Source organism: Aethalodelphis obliquidens, unplaced genomic scaffold (assembly GCF_003676395.1).
Source record: "Aethalodelphis obliquidens isolate GAN/ISIS:26980383/991018 unplaced genomic scaffold, ASM367639v1 scaffold1, whole genome shotgun sequence".
In the NCBI taxonomy this organism is placed as follows: domain Eukaryota; kingdom Metazoa; phylum Chordata; class Mammalia; order Artiodactyla; family Delphinidae; genus Aethalodelphis; species Aethalodelphis obliquidens.
The window spans coordinates 82,853,283-82,871,735 of record NW_020837945.1 but is presented as its reverse complement, the minus strand read 5'-3'; the positions used below and the strand labels follow the sequence as shown (position 1 = coordinate 82,871,735).

Below are 18,453 nucleotides of genomic sequence, written 5' to 3'. Positions count from 1 at the left end.
AGGTAAATCCATCAATCAAAATTGGAAATCAATAAGTAATGTCTAGAATGCATATATCAAGAAATAATATGAGCAAAAAAAAGGTACAGGGGGGGGGGGGGGGGGAGGGAAATGAGACAGGACTGCTGTAAGTTTTCTTAATATTTGTCTATGCACACATATTACTTTGATGAAATTTTAAAGTAGAGGGAAAGGTATGAAATAAAAATATACAAGGTGTGTGCAGGTGCTGGCAAGTAGGTTGAATTGCTTAAGTCAAAACTTTAGTCAGGATATAATGAAAAAAAGGCTGTAAAGGTAGGTAGAGGTTAGATTATGGAGAGCTTTGAATATCATGCTAAGGATATTTGGAAGGCATTGCGAAATATGGAGAGGTTTCTGAGTTGAAGAGGTGTCTGAAAGAGGTCCTTCATCTTGAAATGCTAATTTGGCAACAGTATACAAAATGGAGTGGGAGAAGCCCATATTTGTTACTGTGGCCTAAAAGGACCTATGTGGTCTGGTCCCAGTCTACCTTTACAGCCTCATCTACCACTATCATTGTAGTCACAATGGCCTTCTTTTTGTTCCTCAAATTTGGCAAGTTTATTCTTGCCTTGGGCCTTTATACCTCACTGTTCCCTCTGCCTAGAATGCTCTTCCCCCAGACCAGACCTTCTTATAGCTGCTTCCTCATTAGTTCTAGGTCTTAACTCAAATGGAAGAGGCCTTTTCTGACCACCCATATTACTCTTTCCCCTGTTATAGTTCTGGCTTGAGACTTCATGTCCCAGTCTCACACGCATCTTCATTCCTGTACTCATTCTGCATTCAACCCATTTATTAAACCACTGCTTTACACCTAGGTACTGAAGTTATAAGAAGGAATCAATTCGATCTTGTTCTGACCTTAAGGAGTTGTTTGGTAGACTCAGTGATAGCAGCTGTGCTTCTCAACAGACCCTAAAAGGCCATGTCGAGGTCCCTTTTCTCCAGCGATACATGGTCAAAACCGCGCCCCCTGTCCCTTCTCAGAAAGCAAAGCGACCCCTACATTACATCCCTCCCCAGCTGCAGAGAAGCAGCCGATCCCCCTTGGGTCCAGAGCCAGGGCCTTGAAGAGTCCGGGAACGTGGGCTGGAGAGATCTGCCCCTTCCATCCTTGGGGGCGTAGGCGACCGCCGCCACGCTCCCCTCTGGGCCTGGGACCAGCGCGCAGGAGCTGAGCACCGCAGGGTGGCTGGGCGGGGTGTCTGCGGGGTACGGCCGAGGGCCAGGCCATCTGCCGCGCGGCTAGCGCGGCTCGGCTGCAGCCGGGGGTGGGCCTGCGCCGGGGCGGAGCCGCGCCTGGGTCTGGGGCGGGGAGTGGACCGGGCTGCAGCCAAGAGCCGGGAGGGCCGCGGCCACCGGAAGAGTCGCCGTCGCCAGCAGAGCCGGGAGAGTGGGGAGCGGAAGCGGCGGCCGCGACGGCGGCAGGCGGCGCTGGGACCCGGGAGCGGCCGGAGAACAAGGGAGCTGGCGCCGCGGCCGGCCGCGGAGCTGGGCTGAGCCGCTGGGCCGCGCCGACCGCCGCCGCCGCCGCAGGAGAGGCCCGGCCCCGCCGCCCGAGCAGGCAGCGCGCGGGCCGCCGGGCCCGAGGCCGGAGCCATGGGCGAGACCAAGATCATCTACCACCTGGACGGGCAGGAGACGCCGTACCTGGTGAAGCTGCCCCTGCCCGCCGAGCGCGTCACCTTGGCGGACTTTAAGGGCGTTCTGCAGCGACCCAGCTATAAGTTCTTCTTCAAGTCTATGGACGACGATTTCGGGTGAGGATGGCCCCGCCTCGCCTCCGGGGGACCCCGGCCCCTCCGGCTTCTAGGGGCCCACTCGGCCAGTTCGGACTCCCCTTGCTACACTGGCTTCTACCCCTCCTCTGGATTCTAGGGGCGACTCGGCCATTTGGTCCTCACTGGCTTTTTCAGAGGCTGGAGTTCCAGCCCCTCTAGGGACTCTCCTTTCCCCTCTTGTGGGGGACCTTGGTCCCCTCGTTTAAGGGGACGTCCAACTCCCTAAGAGCAGTCAGTTCCAGCGCAGTCAAGCCTCCTCACCTCCTCAGAGACCAGCGGCCCACACAGACACACCTTCCCCCCCTCCACCCGTTCCAGAGCACAGTTCCCAACCCTCCTCCTGCCAACAGAGCCACCTTGCTAGCAGAGACTTCGGGTGTTCGGCACTCGGCCTTCGCCTTCTCCATCTTTTCAGCTCCACAACTCAGAGCCATATTTGGAATATGGAGCATCTAAGGGCTATGCTGTGGGAGTTAGCACTGGCTGGGGGTGCTTAGGCTGTAAGCTAAGGCTTGCAGCTCTGATGTTTACTTAGCTGTCTCCCCTGTCCCTTGTGGGCTGTTGGGGATGTTGTCAGGGAGCAGAGCACCTCACTTCTGAGGAGGATTCCCCACTAGCCCAGGTGCAGAGTCCCTCACAGAACTGGGGCCTCTTAATGGGAGGGCCAGGAAGGGTCTCTTGATGTTCATCCTCCCCTCCCTGGAGGGGTCTTATCCACCCAGCTGCAGGGCTTTGGACGGGCGGAGTTTTGGAAGCAGTTACTTCCCCTTTAAGAGGGGATGGAATGTTGGAGCCGGAAGGTTCTGTAGCAGCTGGCCTGGGAGGGGGAGCCTGGTGGATCCCCTCACCGCCCCCCCCAACTCCCAGGGGACTGGGGGAGGGGGAGGCCCCCCACACTAGCCTGCCCCTCACTAACTGGGCACTGGGCCTGGAGGCCTGTGGGGAAGGCCTTCCCGGGCCCTCCCGGCCTAAAGGCCGCCTCTCCAGCCTAGCCTGAGGCCTACGCTGCTCTTTAGAGCAGAGGCCCAGAGCTGAGTGAGGGGAGAAATTCTTCTCCCCCGTGTTCATCAGCCTGGCTTCTCTCCAAGGACCCCTGGCTCTGGGACGCTAGCACCTTTTCTGTCTTCTGCATGTTTTGCTGTCACATTTCCCCTTGGAACTCAGGGTTTGTTGAGCCCAAGAGCTCATATGTGTGAAAGTGCTTTGTACAGTGGGAAGTGCTATGCGGCTTCTATTCTTGTTTCTGTTGTTGTTCCTGCCTTGGGGTTGGGTACTCCTAGTGTAGTAATGATTGTCTGGCTTCAGTCCAGAGACAGAGACCCCTGATTGGAAGATGCTGAAGAGGGATCCATCTGCAAGGGGTGGGAGTGAGGTGGGCAGATGCCTTGGTCTGATAAAGGAAGAATGGAGTTAGAAGAGACCAAGATACTGCCTCAGTGTATGGGATAGGAGAAAATCAGCTGCATTTCAGTACGCTGGGGCCACCCTGGGGTCAGGTGCCTTGAGGGACTGGGTTAGACCTGTGTCTCCACCGCCCACTCATCCCAGAGTCCACTGGGCCTAGCCCCCACCTCCTAAACCTAGATCTCTGTGGGCTGCCTCCCACTCTCCCCAGGCTGCTGTCAAGCCAGGCCTAACCCCCATTATATCCGCTCACTGTTGACTTAATATTGTTCTTTAAATCCACTGTCAGCCCACTCACGCTTTCTTAGTTTGACCTAGTCAATAATATGAAACCACAGGTCTGACATTCTATTTATATTTCTTTCTAAAATATGTTAAAAATAAATGTTTAACCCTCGAATTAAACATTCGTTCAGATACACCTGAAGCCATCTTGCATTCATCAGTGGTACTGGAACTTGAACCATCTTTTGCAAAATATTATAGTAGGCCATTTTAGCAGGGTTGCGAACTATGGTAAAAATGAAGTGGAGGAGATTGATTTTGTTTTTATTCCTAGAAGGATTAATGATCAGGAGACCTGGTAGGGCTGTCTTGTCACAGAGGACTAACAGCTGAGGAATATATATTTATATATGTATTTCATTTATTTATCAAACTCTTTTTATGGTGCTTACAGTGTGCAGACACTGATCTAAATGACTTTCAAATCTTTAGTCATTCAATTCTCTTTACAGTCCTGTGGAATAGATAGTAATATCTCCAGTTTATAGATGAGGAAACTAGAGCACAGAAAACTTAAGTAACTTACTTACCCAAGGTCACACAGCTAATAAGTGGCAGAGCTTATTAGGAACCTGGTTCCAAAGTCTAAGGCATTAATCACACAATTGTAGGTATTATCATCATCATTTAACAGGGACATCCTCTCTGAGGGAGATGCTGAGCCTTGGCAAACTGTATAGGTGATAGGGCTGCCCCTTATCCCAGCCCCATGAGAGGGAGGTCTGGCAGGGGCCAGCAACCTCTGCTGACAGATGGGAAAGTGGGTCAGAGGAGGAAGGCTGCCATCTCCTCCAGCTTTACAGGCTCTCCCTCTGGGGTTCTGGTGTGTAAGACTTGAGGATTCCCAACTCCCATCTGGTCTCCAGAAGTATTTGTCAAGCTCAGGGTAGGTCCAGCCCTCTTAAATTATTTGGGATATAGAAGAAGAATTAAATATTTTCAGCACTGAGGAGATAGTGGATGGAAGAACAAGGTACCACCATTTGAGGGGCCTTGAGCCATGGGAGGAGTAACATGGGAAGTCAGGCCACTAACTGTTTGGCTCCCCGCTCCATGTCACACACTAGCCTGTCTCTGGGCCTTCTACCTGGAGTACTTCTTTTCCCTTGTCTTCTCCAGGTCCAAATTCTCCTTTCCTCTGGGTTGCACTTTTAAAGTTATGGCACTTATTCCTATTTATCCCTATACCTACCCAGCTCCTAGCCAGGACCTAACACTAAATAGTACTCAGTAGATGTCTGTCCAGTGAACACATCTGCTGCTCTTACAGCTCTGATCACTTCCCACTTGCAATATACTCATGTGAACTATGCATTGGACAGTAACCTCCAAGGACAAGACAGGCTCCAGGTCTAATGCTTCTTGAGATCCATGCAACGGCAAGCACAAAACTTAAAGCCCACTGGGCTCTTGGCAAAGGCTTTTTAATTGAATGAACAAGGAGTGATAAGCAGATTTATTTGGCCCCTGCCCTTCGAAACTTACACCTAGTTAGAAAGAGAGTATGGATCCCACAAAACATTGACAAAGTTAGTAACTAGTTTTTAGTGTATGCCTGGACCATGCCAGGCACTTTCAAATCTCACTTACAAGGATGAGACAAAGGCTTGGAAAAGTCAAGAAACCTAAGATAGGAGGGCTAATAAGTAGCAGAATTGGAATTTGAACCCAGATTTGTCCGACTCCACTTGGGGTGTGTGTGTGTATGTGAGTGCATAAATGCTGCAGAACCCTGAGCCATTCAGCTCCACAGCGGGAAGGGGAGGCCTGTCTGAGGTCCCCCAAGGCTCCCGAAGATCAGCTGATCATTGTGAGTCAGCAGAGCCTTGGTGACCTGTCGGTGACCCCCAGAAAGAGAGGAAACATCTGTAGTGCTGAGCTGTGTGGTGGGGCCTCAGCAGCAGTTTCCCACCACAGGGCTGCTGAGACCCTCTCCAAAGCAGATCACAGTCCCTGCCACGTGACCCACATACCTCCTTTTAATTTGAGCCCCAGTTCCCATGGGGGCTGCGAGCTTGGGGTGCCCTGTGGTCAGACTGGCTGGTGGGTCTGAGCTATCTCTGTGTCCCTGTTTTCTAGCTTGTTCTGTCTCCAGGCTTTCTGCCATGGTGGGCCTGAGCAGGATGATTTGAGCTGCTTTCCTGGGGTTGCTGTGGGGTTGGAAACAGTGGAGGAGCCAAAGCTGAAGGGGAGGGAGGAGGGCAGGCTCAGCCTTCGAACTTGGCTGTGAGTCCAAGAATGTGAGCATCACAAGAAGCCAAGCACGTCCCGAGCTCTGGGCAGGAGCTGCTTTAAGAAAAAGGGAGGACTGGGCTTCCCAGCCTCCTTCCTTGCTGTCTTCCCTCTCTGCTCATAACTCCAGGCATGTGTCTTCCTCTTGCCCCTGATCACAGCTTTCTAGCTCTGTGCTCCTGGGGTATTTGATCAGTCTGGAGGTGCAGGCCTCAAGCTTTTCTATCTCCTTTCCTGGCCCCATATTGTAGTTGTGGTCTGACTTCTTGCCCCACTGCATGCCCCAGGCCAAACTACATGCCTGAGACTACATCCTACCCTCCCCCCATCCGCCACCCCATGTCCCACATCACTGTCTCCCACACCGTCACCCTCCACACAGACCCACATCACCTCTCTCACTGTACGGGAAAGAATGTGAAATACCATGGAAAGAATATGGGGTTTGGAGTCAGACGAGCTTGGGGTGGAATTCCAGCTCTGACATCTAGCTCTGTGACCTTGAACAAGTTACTGATTGTTTCTCAGTTTCCTTATTCATAAAATCAGGATCATATGGTCTATACAATGAGGGTGATATGAAGATTATACATTCTAACTATAGGGAGATAAGATGGTATAATAGGTAAGAATAAAGGCTTTGGAATCAGGCTGACCAGGATTCAAATTCCATCTCTTCACTTATTAATCGTGTGACTGTAGGTAAATTTCTGAACCTACTGAGCCTTGGTTTCCCCATCTGTATCTATTTTATAACATTACTATGAATGTTAAATGAAGTGATACAAGTAAAGTACTTAGCTTTGTGCTTGGCCTATAATATTGGGTTGGCCAAAAAGTTCCTTGGGGTTTTTCCATAAGATGTTACGGAAAAATCCGAACGCACTTTTTGGCCAACCCAATACATGCTCAATATATAAAAGCAGTTGTTACTAATGTCATAGTGGCAGTAGAGGATGTTTGGTAAATGCCTTCTCCCCTTCTCTTTCCTAATTTCCTTAAATTCCTCATCCACATCTCCCAGAATAATATTAGGATTCCCAAATGAGAAGGGAAGAACAGTGATATGGGTGTGCTTTTTCCTAGTTTAGGGTCAGAGGGAAAGATAAAGTCCAGCCCAGGAGAGCCATTGTTAGGATGGGTACAGCTCTCGAGATTCTAGGGGGCGACTGCACTCATTGGGGACAGTGATTTGTCAGGTGTAATTTGCAATCACCTGATGACCAAGAGGATGCCCCAGGAAGGCAGATGGCCTGGGCATGGCTGGTGTCTTCCTGGTGGTGACAAAGAGCTGTCCCTGGTCAGCCCATCCCTGCTCGCATTTGAACAGGCTTATGCTGGTGGTTTGATTCCCAGTTTAGGGAAGAGGAGCCCCTGAGAGTTGGGGTTGTGAGGATGCCTCCGATTCCACCTCAGAAAGCTCGCTCTGACACCCACCTTTCCCTGCAGAGTGGTGAAGGAGGAGATCTCGGACGACAATGCCAAGCTGCCCTGCTTCAATGGCCGGGTGGTGTCCTGGGTAAGGAGCCCCCCTCAGCCCTCTCCACCTGCATTCCTGCAGTGGGCTGGATGGAGGAAAGGCATTGCTGAGACTGTGGTTTTATGCTTCAGTATCTGAATATTCCTTGAGTTTTCTAACTGAACTGACTCTCACCCCAGACTCTATAGCTTTGGTGAAAAGTGAGGGAGTGGTGAAAAGGGGGAAAAGAGAGACAGAAATACACGTTGGAGACAAAAACGTCTCCTATGTCCTCTGAGGTACTTTGCCTCAGGTTCCCTTCTGTCACTTGCTGACCTCTACCTTGGACCTCTGACTCTTGTTCTCTGCCCCCATCCCACTTCACCAACCCATGCCTCCCAGCCTCCTCATCAGCCCAGCAGTGGGTCCATTCCTCATCTCAGCTGACCTAACACAGTCCTGTTTCTTCTCCCTGCATGTCCCTTGCTTCATTCTCCCCAAGTCTCATGCCCTGCCAGAAGCCAACTATCCCCTTTTCCCTGGGCCCCTGCGCCCTACTATCCATGCATTTTCTCCCCATCAGCTGGTGTCGGCTGAGGGCTCACACCCAGAGCCAGCTCCCTTCTGTGCTGACAACCCATCGGAACTGCCACCGCCCATGGAGCGCACAGGAGGCATTGGGGACTCCCGGCCCCCATCCTTCCAGTGAGTGTGACCTGAGGGTGGGGAGGGCCCATGGGGGAGGTCTGCGTCAGCTCAGCTCAGGGCTGGGGGAGGGAGCCCCCAGCCTGCCCCCTCCCCCACCAAGTCCTCTCTTCCCTGCAGCCCTCATGCTGGTGGGGGCAGCCAGGAGAACCTGGACAATGACACAGAGACTGACTCCTTGGTGTCTGCCCAGCGAGAGCGGCCACGACGGAGGGATGGCCCAGAGCACAGTGCGTCTTCCCTGAACAGACACCTTCCCCACCCCCACCCCGCCCCCCCGCAGCTTCCACTCAGCTACCCACCTCTCTGCCCTACTTCCTGAGTTCTGGGTACGCCTGGCCCCAGTGCAGCCCCTGCTCCTTCCTTGCTCCTCCTTCTCTCCTGCATCTGTGAACCCAACTGCCTCCATCTCCTGCAGCAACCCGGCTAAATGGAACTGCAAAGGGGGAGCGGCGGCGAGAGCCAGGGGGGTATGACAGCTCATCCACCCTTATGAGCAGCGAGTTGGAAACCACCAGCTTCTTTGATTCAGATGAGGATGACTCCACCAGCAGGTGGGGCTTTGGTTTCATGGGTACTGTGGGACAGGTGACCCCGGAGGAGCCCTGAACCCTGAGGATGCTGGGCCCCTGGGCGGGACCTGGGCTTGGTGGGGGGGACCTGGGCCCTGCGGTGCCTCTTATGGGGCAAGGCTGGGCCAGCTCGGTGGGGAATGACTGTGGGCCCCACAGGTTCAGCAGCTCCACAGAGCAGAGCAGCGCCTCACGCCTGATGAGAAGACACAAGCGGCGGCGGCGGAAGCAGAAGGTTTCGCGGATTGAGAGGGTATGGAGCTGAGATGTTAGGGTGGGTGGGAGCAGACCGAGCCCTCCTGCCCAGGCAGGGCCAGAGTCTGTGCTTCCTTAGATCCTTCCCCTTGGGTCAGGGTTTAGAACCTGAGAGGGGAGGTGGTGCTGAGGGCTCACCTTGAGGCGGAGCCAGGTGGGAGCAGTGAGTTCCTGCCAGCACTGCCTGCTACTCAGGGCCTCTGTCTGTTCCAGTCCTCATCCTTCAGCAGCATCACGGACTCCACCATGTCACTCAACATCATCACGGTCACTCTCAACATGGGTGAGTCTGGTGAAACAACTCTCGTGAGCACCTGCTACGTGCCAGACGCTGGGCAGACTCGAGGAGTTCAGAGAGGCACAGGCTACGTTCCCTGCCCTCAAGAAGTTCTCTTTCATAAGCATAAATTGGTACATACACTGATCACTTCAGTATCTCATGATCAGGGCTATGAGAGAGATAAGCACAGAGAACTATGGACGCAGAGAATGGCATCCGGGAAGACTTCCTAGAGGAAGTGATTTCTGATTCCTCCCAGCTTTCCATTTTTCAGGCACTGCATTCTTGCTCTCTGATTTCTACCCTAGGTGCTCTTCTTTAGGAGATAGCTGGATGTAGGGAAAAGAGCCCCAACTTTGGAATTTAAATCTGAGTTTGAATCCTGACTCTGCCACTTCATGGCTTAGAAAAGTCACTTAAGTTCTCTGAACCTCAGTTGTCTGCTCTGTAAAACAGGACTGAGTCCCTACCTCATAGCCAACGAGGATCAAGTGAAAGCATGTTTGAGCATGTGGAATACAGTGCCTGACTCAGGTCCAATAAGTGTTAGTTCTTGTCCCTTTCTACCCTTTTCTAATATGGGGCTTGGAATTTGGGTAGGAACTTGGTTCCTCTCTCAAGGTCTTGTTACTCCCTGTAGAAAAGTATAACTTCTTGGGTATCTCCATTGTGGGCCAAAGCAACGAGCGTGGTGACGGAGGCATCTACATTGGCTCTATCATGAAGGGGGGGGCCGTGGCTGCTGATGGACGCATCGAGCCAGGAGATATGCTGTTACAGGTACCATTGCCCACCGTGGGTGGTGGTATGGATAGGGATGGGGAGATGTCCATGCCGTCTGTACCCTGCTTCTTGGTAAGGGGAAGACCCCCTGGCCCACCAAACTCAGCTTCCCTACCCACCTCCCCAGCACAGCTGCTTATCCCACTCCTGGTCCTCTTTCCCAGGTAAACGAGATCAACTTTGAGAACATGAGTAATGACGACGCGGTCCGGGTACTGCGGGAGATCGTGCACAAACCAGGGTATGGATGGCATTGGGGAGGAGGGGGCAGGTATTTCTGGCTATCAGGCAAGGGGCTTGGTTTGGCCCCCGCACATCCTGCGCTTACTAGGGACACCCTTGCTTTCAGGCCCATCACCTTGACTGTAGCCAAGTGCTGGGACCCAAGTCCACGTGGGTGCTTCACACTGCCCAGGAGTAAGTGGATGGGGCAGTTGGCCCTAAAGCTGGTGCTTGACCTATGTGAGCCCTATCTCTCCTTCCTTCCGTGTTACCCTGAACCCTCATACCTACCCTGTTGGGCCAAGCAGTAGGCAGGGCAGGCAGCCCCTGACTCCTCATCCTCCCTGCAGGCGAGCCCATCCGGCCCATTGACCCCGCGGCCTGGGTCTCCCACACTGCAGCCATGACCGGCACCTTCCCTGCCTACGGCATGAGCCCCTCCCTGAGCACCATCACCTCCACCAGCTCCTCCATCACCAGCTCCATCCCTGACACAGAGCGTGAGTGTCCAGCCCTGACCCCTGGGCCCAGCAGACAGGGCCAGCTGGGAGGGACTGCTGAAGGCCACCTGGAGCCTCTTGCTTGAGCGTCAGAGGGGGCTGGAGAGGAGGAGACTCGGTTCATTCCAGCTACCTTACTCTGCAGTTTTCCTCAGTGGATGCTGACCCTCACCAAACAGAGTTTGCTTCTGAACCTGTCCTGAGCACTCAGTAAGCCTCAGTTTCCTCTCGTGAAATGGGACTAATGATATGCACTTTACCAGGTTCCTGGGGGTTTAATGAGAGGATACAAGTAAAGCATCAGTCACAGTGTGGCATAAAGTAAGCACTCAGTAAATGACTGCCTTTTTATTATCATAGCACGCATTATACACTGGGCTAAGCCCCTTCATTTACACTATTTAATTCTCTCTTTAAATATCCTGTGAAATAGATACTAAAGTCCCTATTTTTATGGAAGAGGAAACTGAGTGTCCAACAAATCGGTGATTTGCTCGACATTGGTCCATGCTATTAGGTGGTAGAGCTGGAACGCAAACTTCTGTGTACCTAGCTCCATAGCCCCTTTCTGCCTCACCATTCTGCCTCCTACCCCCAGGCCTAGACGACTTCCACCTGTCCATCCACAGTGACATGGCCGCCATCGTAAAAGCCATGGCCTCCCCTGAATCTGGGCTGGAGGTCCGTGACAGGATGTGGCTCAAGATTACCATCCCCAATGCTTTCATCGGTGAGAGGGCCCCATGGTGGGATGAAGGATAGGGTGGAGAGCAGTGGGGCAGGGCAGGCTGTGGCGGGGGGGTGCCAAGAACTCCCTTGGGCCACTCCTTTGAGCTGGAATCAGCACTAGCCTCATGGCTTCTGTGAGGCCAGAAGAGCCCAGGTCAGGTGGGCCTCCCAGTCAAGTGGCAGCCTTGCCCTCAGGCTCGGATGTGGTGGACTGGCTGTACCACAACGTAGAAGGCTTCACTGACCGGCGAGAGGCCCGCAAATACGCCAGCAACCTGCTGAAGGCCGGCTTCATCCGCCACACTGTCAACAAGATCACCTTCTCTGAGCAGTGCTATTACATCTTCGGCGACCTCTGTGGCAGTACGTGCCTCCCCCACCTCCTTGCCCTGTCTCCTGCTTGGAAGTGGAGAGTTGCCCGGGGATGTGGCAGCAGACTCTAGGGAACCCAGATGAGGGGGTAGCAGAGCTGGGGGAATCTCGAGACCGGACAGTTCTGTGGTAGAGGCAGAGCCCAGTCCAGCTTCTTTACCTGCCCTACATCCCCCTCTGGGGGCTGGCATTTTCTAAGTGCCTGCTCTGTGCCCGGCACCATGCTGATTGTTTCTGAAGCATCATCTCACTCTCATTCAAGCCTCACAACCTCCCCACAACCCTTGGGGAGACGGATTACTATCCCTGTTTTCAGATGAGGAAACTGAGACTTACAGAAGTTAAGCAGTCCATCCCACGTTTCACAGCTAGAAGCAGAGGAGCTAGGCCTTGGATCTAGGTCTTTCTGGCTCCAGATCCTTTGTTCTTCCCACCATCAGGGTTGTCCTAGGTGTGTGGTGCTGCAGAAACATTGTCCCAGCAAGGCCAAACAGAGTTCCTAGCCTTGGCCCCTGCTCACCTTCACAGCACCAAGCAGCTTCCACTAAGGCAGGACGTCCTGGAGCTGGCCTGAGGCCTCAAGTCCACAGCCTCCTCAGACCTCTCAGGGTGGGGCTGTGCCTCTCAGTGAAGCTGGAAAAGCTGTCAGGGCCAGGCTGTAGAGGACTCTGTAAGCTGTACCAAGGAATTTGGACTTGATCCTGAGAGAGTACAAAGCCAATGAGGGTTATTAAGCAGAAGTATGTAGGGATCCCCCATTCTCCGGAGCCTGTGGACAGCTCTCGGGAAGAGGAGTCCTCAAAACAGGGCAGCAGTGCTCAGGATTGGGAGCTGAAGCACGGCCCCAGCAGCCACCCCTGTCTGAGGGAGGCTTCTCTCAGCCCAGTGGTGCTGGCTGGAGTCCAAAAGCTAGCCCTTAAAATGCTTCAGATTAGGTTCTAGGGGCTAGAAAGGTTGTTCTTGTGGAGCATAAGTCCCTGGTGGAGGCTGGATGGGGTCCCTGTCCCTCAGCAGCTCTGGCATGGCCCCATGGGGTAGTAATAGATGCATAAGGTTTTAGAGTTAGTTTTTGTTTTTGTTTTTGTTTTTTTTGCGGTACGCGGGCCTCTCACTGTTGTGGCCTCTCCCGTTGCGGAGCACAGGCTCCAGACGCGCAGGCTCAGCGGCCATGGCTCGCGGGCCCAGCTGCTCCACAGCCTGTGGGATCTTCCCAGACCGGGGCACGAACCCGTGTCCCCTGCATCGGCAAGCGGACTCTCAACCACTGCACCACCAGGGAAGCCCTGGAGTTAGTTTCGAGTTCAGATTTTAGCTCCACCCTTACTGTGTGAACATGAGTAAGTGACACAGCCTCTCAGTGCCTTGATTTCTTGATCTGTAAGATGGAGGTAACAGTAAAACTTATAGATCTGTTTTGAGAATGATATAAGATAATGTATGTAATGCTTTTAGCACCGTGTTTGGCCCACAGTAATTGCTCTAAAAAAGTTGTCCATTTATCATATATTTAATTCTAAGATGAACATTTTTTTCACATTCCAGTATCTCTGAAATTGGGGTGCATCTTATAATCAATGGCTTCTTAGACTCAGTCAAATACGGCTATTATTATCATCATTAGTAGAAGTGAGCCCTGGCCCCAAACCTTCATGGGTACATAAAGCTTCTCAGGATAGCTGTGGCTTTTGCTCAGAGAGACATTGTTCCATCCCAGGGGCATTCTGGGTCTCCTACCCATGGACCAAGTCCAGCAGAAGCCGAGCTCAGGGAGATGCTGACAGGACAGGTCTTTTCCTTCTCACTGGTGAGGTCTCCTCAGTTGGGAGTACAGCAGGCTCAAAGGGAATAGCTGGGGACCTGGGTAACCCCCAGAGCACACAGTCGCTCCCCATGGGATGACAGCCTGGCAGCTGAAGTGGTCACCGAGGCACGCCCCTGCTTCCCACCGCCACCACCTCTCATGCTAGCTGCCGGCCTTGACTGATGGTTTGGCTGGTAGATTCCGTAGGCTGCCTCAGCCCCCTCTCCTGACCTCTTCTCCCCTGTAAGGTTGGCTCAGCTCCCTTAAGGGCTTGCAACAAAGGGCTCAGTCTGTATCCAGCAGCTGGCTCCTGGGCAATTGCAGCTCTCTCAGAGCTCTGGGACCTGGTATGGGTGGTCCCAGAGAACCAGGGACCTGTGAACAAGGGGTGTCCCAGGCAGGCAGATCTAGTGGCCCCTTATACTCCCTTCCAGATAGTTCCAACATTGGTGGGAGCAGCCTTGCCTGTGCACAGTTTACTGGGGAGTCAGAGTCATGAAAGAAGTAATGTTAGTGCAGTGACTCAAGTGCTGTGAAGAACTAGGCCTGGCTGGGAATGGGGTGGAGAGCACAGAGGAGGCATCTAAGTTGTTCTGTTTCTGGACCCTTCCACCCCACTCCCACCCTCCCCAGAAGCACCAGAAAATTGATCTGGGCCAAGGGCCTTCTGTGTGGGGAGGCTCTGAAAGGCCCTGTGTTCATTCTGGCTTTTAATGGGTGTTTTTTTAGTCCTAAGTGAGTGAGGAGGGCAAAATTTCACCTAAATTTCCCCAAACTGCCCCCTCCTCCTTACTAATGCCCTCATCTGGAAAGGTAAAGAGAAAGTAAGCAACTCTTAGCTTCTGCTCTGGCTGCAGTTTGGGTTGACCTCAGGCTGGTCATTTAACCTCTCTGGACTTCACTTTCCTCATCTGGAAAAAGTGTGACTAATAACCTTCCTCATGGGGTGGTAACGTTTGCGTGAGATGAAGTGCTTGCACTGTACCTGAGGAAGTGCAGGTATGCAGTAGCTGGTGGCTGTCTGGTATTTCGGCCTCCCATATTCCCCACCCTACCCTTCCCGTAAGGGAACAGAGTCGGGGGTGGGCGGCGATTGCCAAGCAAGAGTTTTGCCCCTTCCTCCAGCCCACAGAGGAAGGAGGAGAAACTGGGATTTGGCACTGAGCATCTGAAGTGGTGACTCAGGGCCTTCCTGGGGACGGTTTTCTCGGGGGCTGGCTCTGCAGGATCTCCCTCCCCACCACCTCTGGAGGGTGACAGAGGGGGTCTGAAGGAGTGAGAGATCTCTGGCCTGTCCCTCCTCCCGTTCTGGTGGGACACTGCCACTGCTGTCACTATCTTCCCAAACGCACCCACCGGGCCGAGGCTGGGCATCTCTCTGCTGACTGCGGGTGCGAAGGCATGGGATAGACCCAGCTCAGATGCCCTCCCCTCCCCTCCACAGACATGGCCAACCTCTCCCTCCACGATCATGATGGCTCCAGCGGCGCCTCCGACCAGGACACGCTGGCCCCTCTGCCGCACCCAGGGGCTGCCCCTTGGCCCATGGCTTTCCCTTACCAGTACCCGCCGCCCCCGCACCCCTACAACCCGCACCCAGGCTTCCCCGAGCTGGGGTACAGCTATGGCGGGGGCAGCGCCAGCAGTCAGCACAGTGAAGGTAAGGCGGCGGGGGTCGTGGAGGGAGCCCCAGGCGAGCCCCAGGCTTCCTCTGCAAGCTCTGAGTGTCCCCCACCCCGTTCCTGCCTGTCCCCTGCAGGCAGCCGGAGCAGTGGCTCCAACCGTAGCGGCAGCGACCGGCGGAAGGAGAAGGACCCGAAGACCGGGGACTCGAAGTCGGGCGGCAGCGGCAGCGAGTCGGACCACACGACCCGCAGCAGCCTGCGGGGGGCGCGGGAGCGGGCGCCCAGCGAGCGCTCGGGTCCTGCCGCCAGCGAGCACAGCCACCGCAGCCACCACTCGCTGGCCAGCAGCCTGCGCAGCCATCACACGCACCCGAGCTACGGCCCCCCCGGGGTGCCCCCTCTCTACGGCCCCCCCCATGCTGATGATGCCCCCACCGCCTGCGGCCATGGGGCCCCCGGGAGCCCCTCCGGGCCGCGACCTGGCCTCCGTGCCCCCTGAACTGACCGCCAGCAGACAGTCCTTCCGCATGGCCATGGGAAACCCCAGTGAGTTCTTTGTGGATGTGATGTGAGCAGGGCCCCTTCCCCACTTCCATCCCACCCCGCCCCGGGCAGGCCGCGTCCCTTTCTCCGTCCGTCCGTCATTTTTACTTTGGTACCTGAAAGGGAAATAAATGGAACTAAATCCAGGCCCGCTAACCGCTCGCTGGGTGCAGCGAGGGCAGGGTGCACCTGATCGCCACTGCAGCCCCTAACCTGCCACCAGCCCCGGCTTGTTCCTCTGCCCACTAACCGCTGCACAGGACTTCCCGGGATCCTTCGTGTTCCTGGGACCCGAACTGCTGGTGCTGCTCCTTACCACCCGCCGTCACCACCACACAGACTTCAGGAGCTGACCCAGCGGTGCCCTTGAGGGCCTGCATACCCCTCATCCCCACTTTCCCTCCCTCAGTTCTTTTTCACCATTCATTCAGCTGCATCATCCCTCTATTAACCCATCCCCTCAAGCATGCGTGCCGATTTCTTGTTTTTTCCCTTTAATACTGATACAAAAAAAAAAAAAAACTTGCTTCCTCTGCCCCTCCTCCTAACTGCCCTTGCTACTGCCTCAGCCCCGCACCCTAGAGCTGTAGTCACCTCCAGTAACCATCCACACTAACTCCACCTGCGCTCAACCTTAGCAGAAGCCCAGCGGGCCCCCTCAGTTGCCTGAGCTGCTAGTGGATTCCAGGGAGCATCTGTGCTCTATACCCAGCCCCACCGCTGCCCCATGCCTGCCCGGTGTGCTGGTTCCTTCAGACCCTAACCCTACTAACCAGCAGGCTCATCTCACCTCGGGGCCTGAAACATTTCTTTTCTTTCTTTTTTCCTCCCCCAATTTTTCCTGGGCCTGGAGCAGCCAAGAATTTCGGGCTGTTTGACTTTCTGTGAGCCCCCAGCGAGGGGAGGCCCAGCCTCCGAGGAGACCAGGAGCCCTGCTTCAGCAGCCCCTCAGGGCTTCCCAAGGATATTTCAGCCCCCATACCCACACTTTAACCCGTTGAGTCACTAGGCTTCTGAGGAGCACCCAGCCTCTCGCCCATTTGTGAGAGACTCACTCTCTTTCCCTCTCTCCCTCTTTCTCACACACACCTCCCCCACCCCCTGCCCCAACACACACGTGCCTATGCAAGTTCACTTAAGCCTCAGGGCTGGTCCCTGACCAGAGGGCTGGACCCTCTCTCCCAGTCCACTCCTAGGTCATGGGGCTGGTCCCCTGATTTCTCTCTCCCTTTCTTCATAGCCCTCAAACCTCCCACACATGTCCCCATAATATTTCTATCTGGTTAAAGCCCATAATCTGGGTCTCAAGTTGGGCTCAGCGCAGGACCCCCCAGGCAACTGACAGGCTGTTCTCACCTTGCCCTGCGCCCCACACACCCTCCTGTGTTTTCACCATCACCATGATAACCCAGAGCAAGGTTAGGCAGGGGGACTTCTGGGACTTCCAGACAGAGTGCCAAGTTTTAGTTTTTACCTTATTCTCCCATTTAAGCAAATCACAACTTTCTCTGTGAGCCTCTTCTATAAATTCTGGCTCACCTAGGCTTCCATATTTTTAGGTCTGGGATGTCAAGCGTAAGATGAAGTCCTAAGCTCCAGGTCTTGGAGCAATCCAGGGTAGGGGTATTTTGGCATTCATTCATTTAACAAATATTCCCTGGGATTTGGGGTGCATGAGGGCTGTGTTAGAAGTGTGACTCAGTCTTGCCTTTCTTCTGGGAGCTCTAGGTTTGCTCCCAACCCAGAACATGGTTTCCTCTAGCCACCACTATAGGGCTGCCTCCTGTACTTCTCTTCCTCCTCTGATTCTTCTGTCTCTGACTCTCTTGAGGATTCCTCCACTATTGCTCATGCCTTCAGGGTCCCTGTATTTTATCTCTGTTCCACTTCTCTTTCCTCTGTATTTACTCCCGAAACGGTATCATCCATCCTGACATCCTCAACTGCCATTAATATGCTGGTGATTCCCAAATATGTATCTCCAGCCCTAACTTCCCTTTATCTTTAGATCTGTATTTTTATCACCCGCTGGACCTCTCCATGGACGTGTCCACGTGGACTCAACTCATTTCCTTCCCACCCCCCCCCCGAAGTGTATTCCTTCTGAATTCCAATCCTGGTTACCTTCATCACACTCTTCATAGGCTCACCAGCTAGAAACATTTATGGGCTTAAATTCCTTCCCATATTTTACTAGTCAGTATATCATATCCATTCCACTCCAACAATCTTTCTTGAATTTGGCCCTTCCTCTCCCCTCTGCCTCTACTCTAGTTCACAGGAGCATGGGATTTGGAGTCAGGTTATTCTGGGTTTGAATCCCAGCTCTACTACTTTTTGGTTACGTGATAAGAGAGTTATTCAGTCTCTCTGAGCCTCAGTTTCCTCATATGTAAAATGATGATAATAATACCTACCTCACAGGGTTGTTGTGAGGATTTAAGTTAGATATTGTACGAAAAGTGCCTAGCACAGTGCCTGGCACACAGTAGAATAGGTGCTCAATAAATGGTAGCTATTGTTATTATTACTATTATTATTATTTATTCTAAATTGGTAGGGGTTTAGGATATGTACTGAGGACGAAGGTTTTGGAAAGGTAGAAGTAAACCTTGAGTGCTGATTCAAGAATTAGAAGTGCCTGTATTCAGTCATTTAATGGCTTAAAGCTGTGACCCCGATTTGCAGGAAGTCAGATCATCCTGCCATATTCTGGCTTCTAGCAGGAGGATGCTAGGAACAGTAAGGTTTGCGACTAGGTTTACCGTTTGGTGCCCTTTGTTCTTCTCATGATGGGCTCAGCCCTGCCTAGGGAAGGCAGCAGGGTATCTTTTCCTACAGAAAGAGAAGAGCCAACAGATGTTCTGCAGGTCCTGCA

At 53.5% G+C, this 18,453-nt stretch overlaps 1 protein-coding gene across 1 annotated transcript; it reads left to right on the top strand.

Annotated features, from left to right (window-relative positions):
- Window positions 1-1,389: 1,389 nt before the first annotated feature.
- On the top strand, window positions 1,390-17,795 carry DVL3 (dishevelled segment polarity protein 3). Its single transcript, XM_027110410.1, is given in 16 exon segments — window positions 1,390-1,787; window positions 7,179-7,248; window positions 7,772-7,893; window positions 8,014-8,123; window positions 8,312-8,447; window positions 8,625-8,718; window positions 8,934-9,003; window positions 9,641-9,780; window positions 9,948-10,024; window positions 10,133-10,200; window positions 10,356-10,505; window positions 11,104-11,235; window positions 11,430-11,597; window positions 14,852-15,067; window positions 15,167-15,443; window positions 15,445-17,795. Coding segments are annotated over 16 exon segments (2,151 nt in total). The 5' UTR covers window positions 1,390-1,626; the 3' UTR covers window positions 15,605-17,795.
- The last annotated feature ends 658 nt before the right edge of the window (window positions 17,796-18,453 follow it).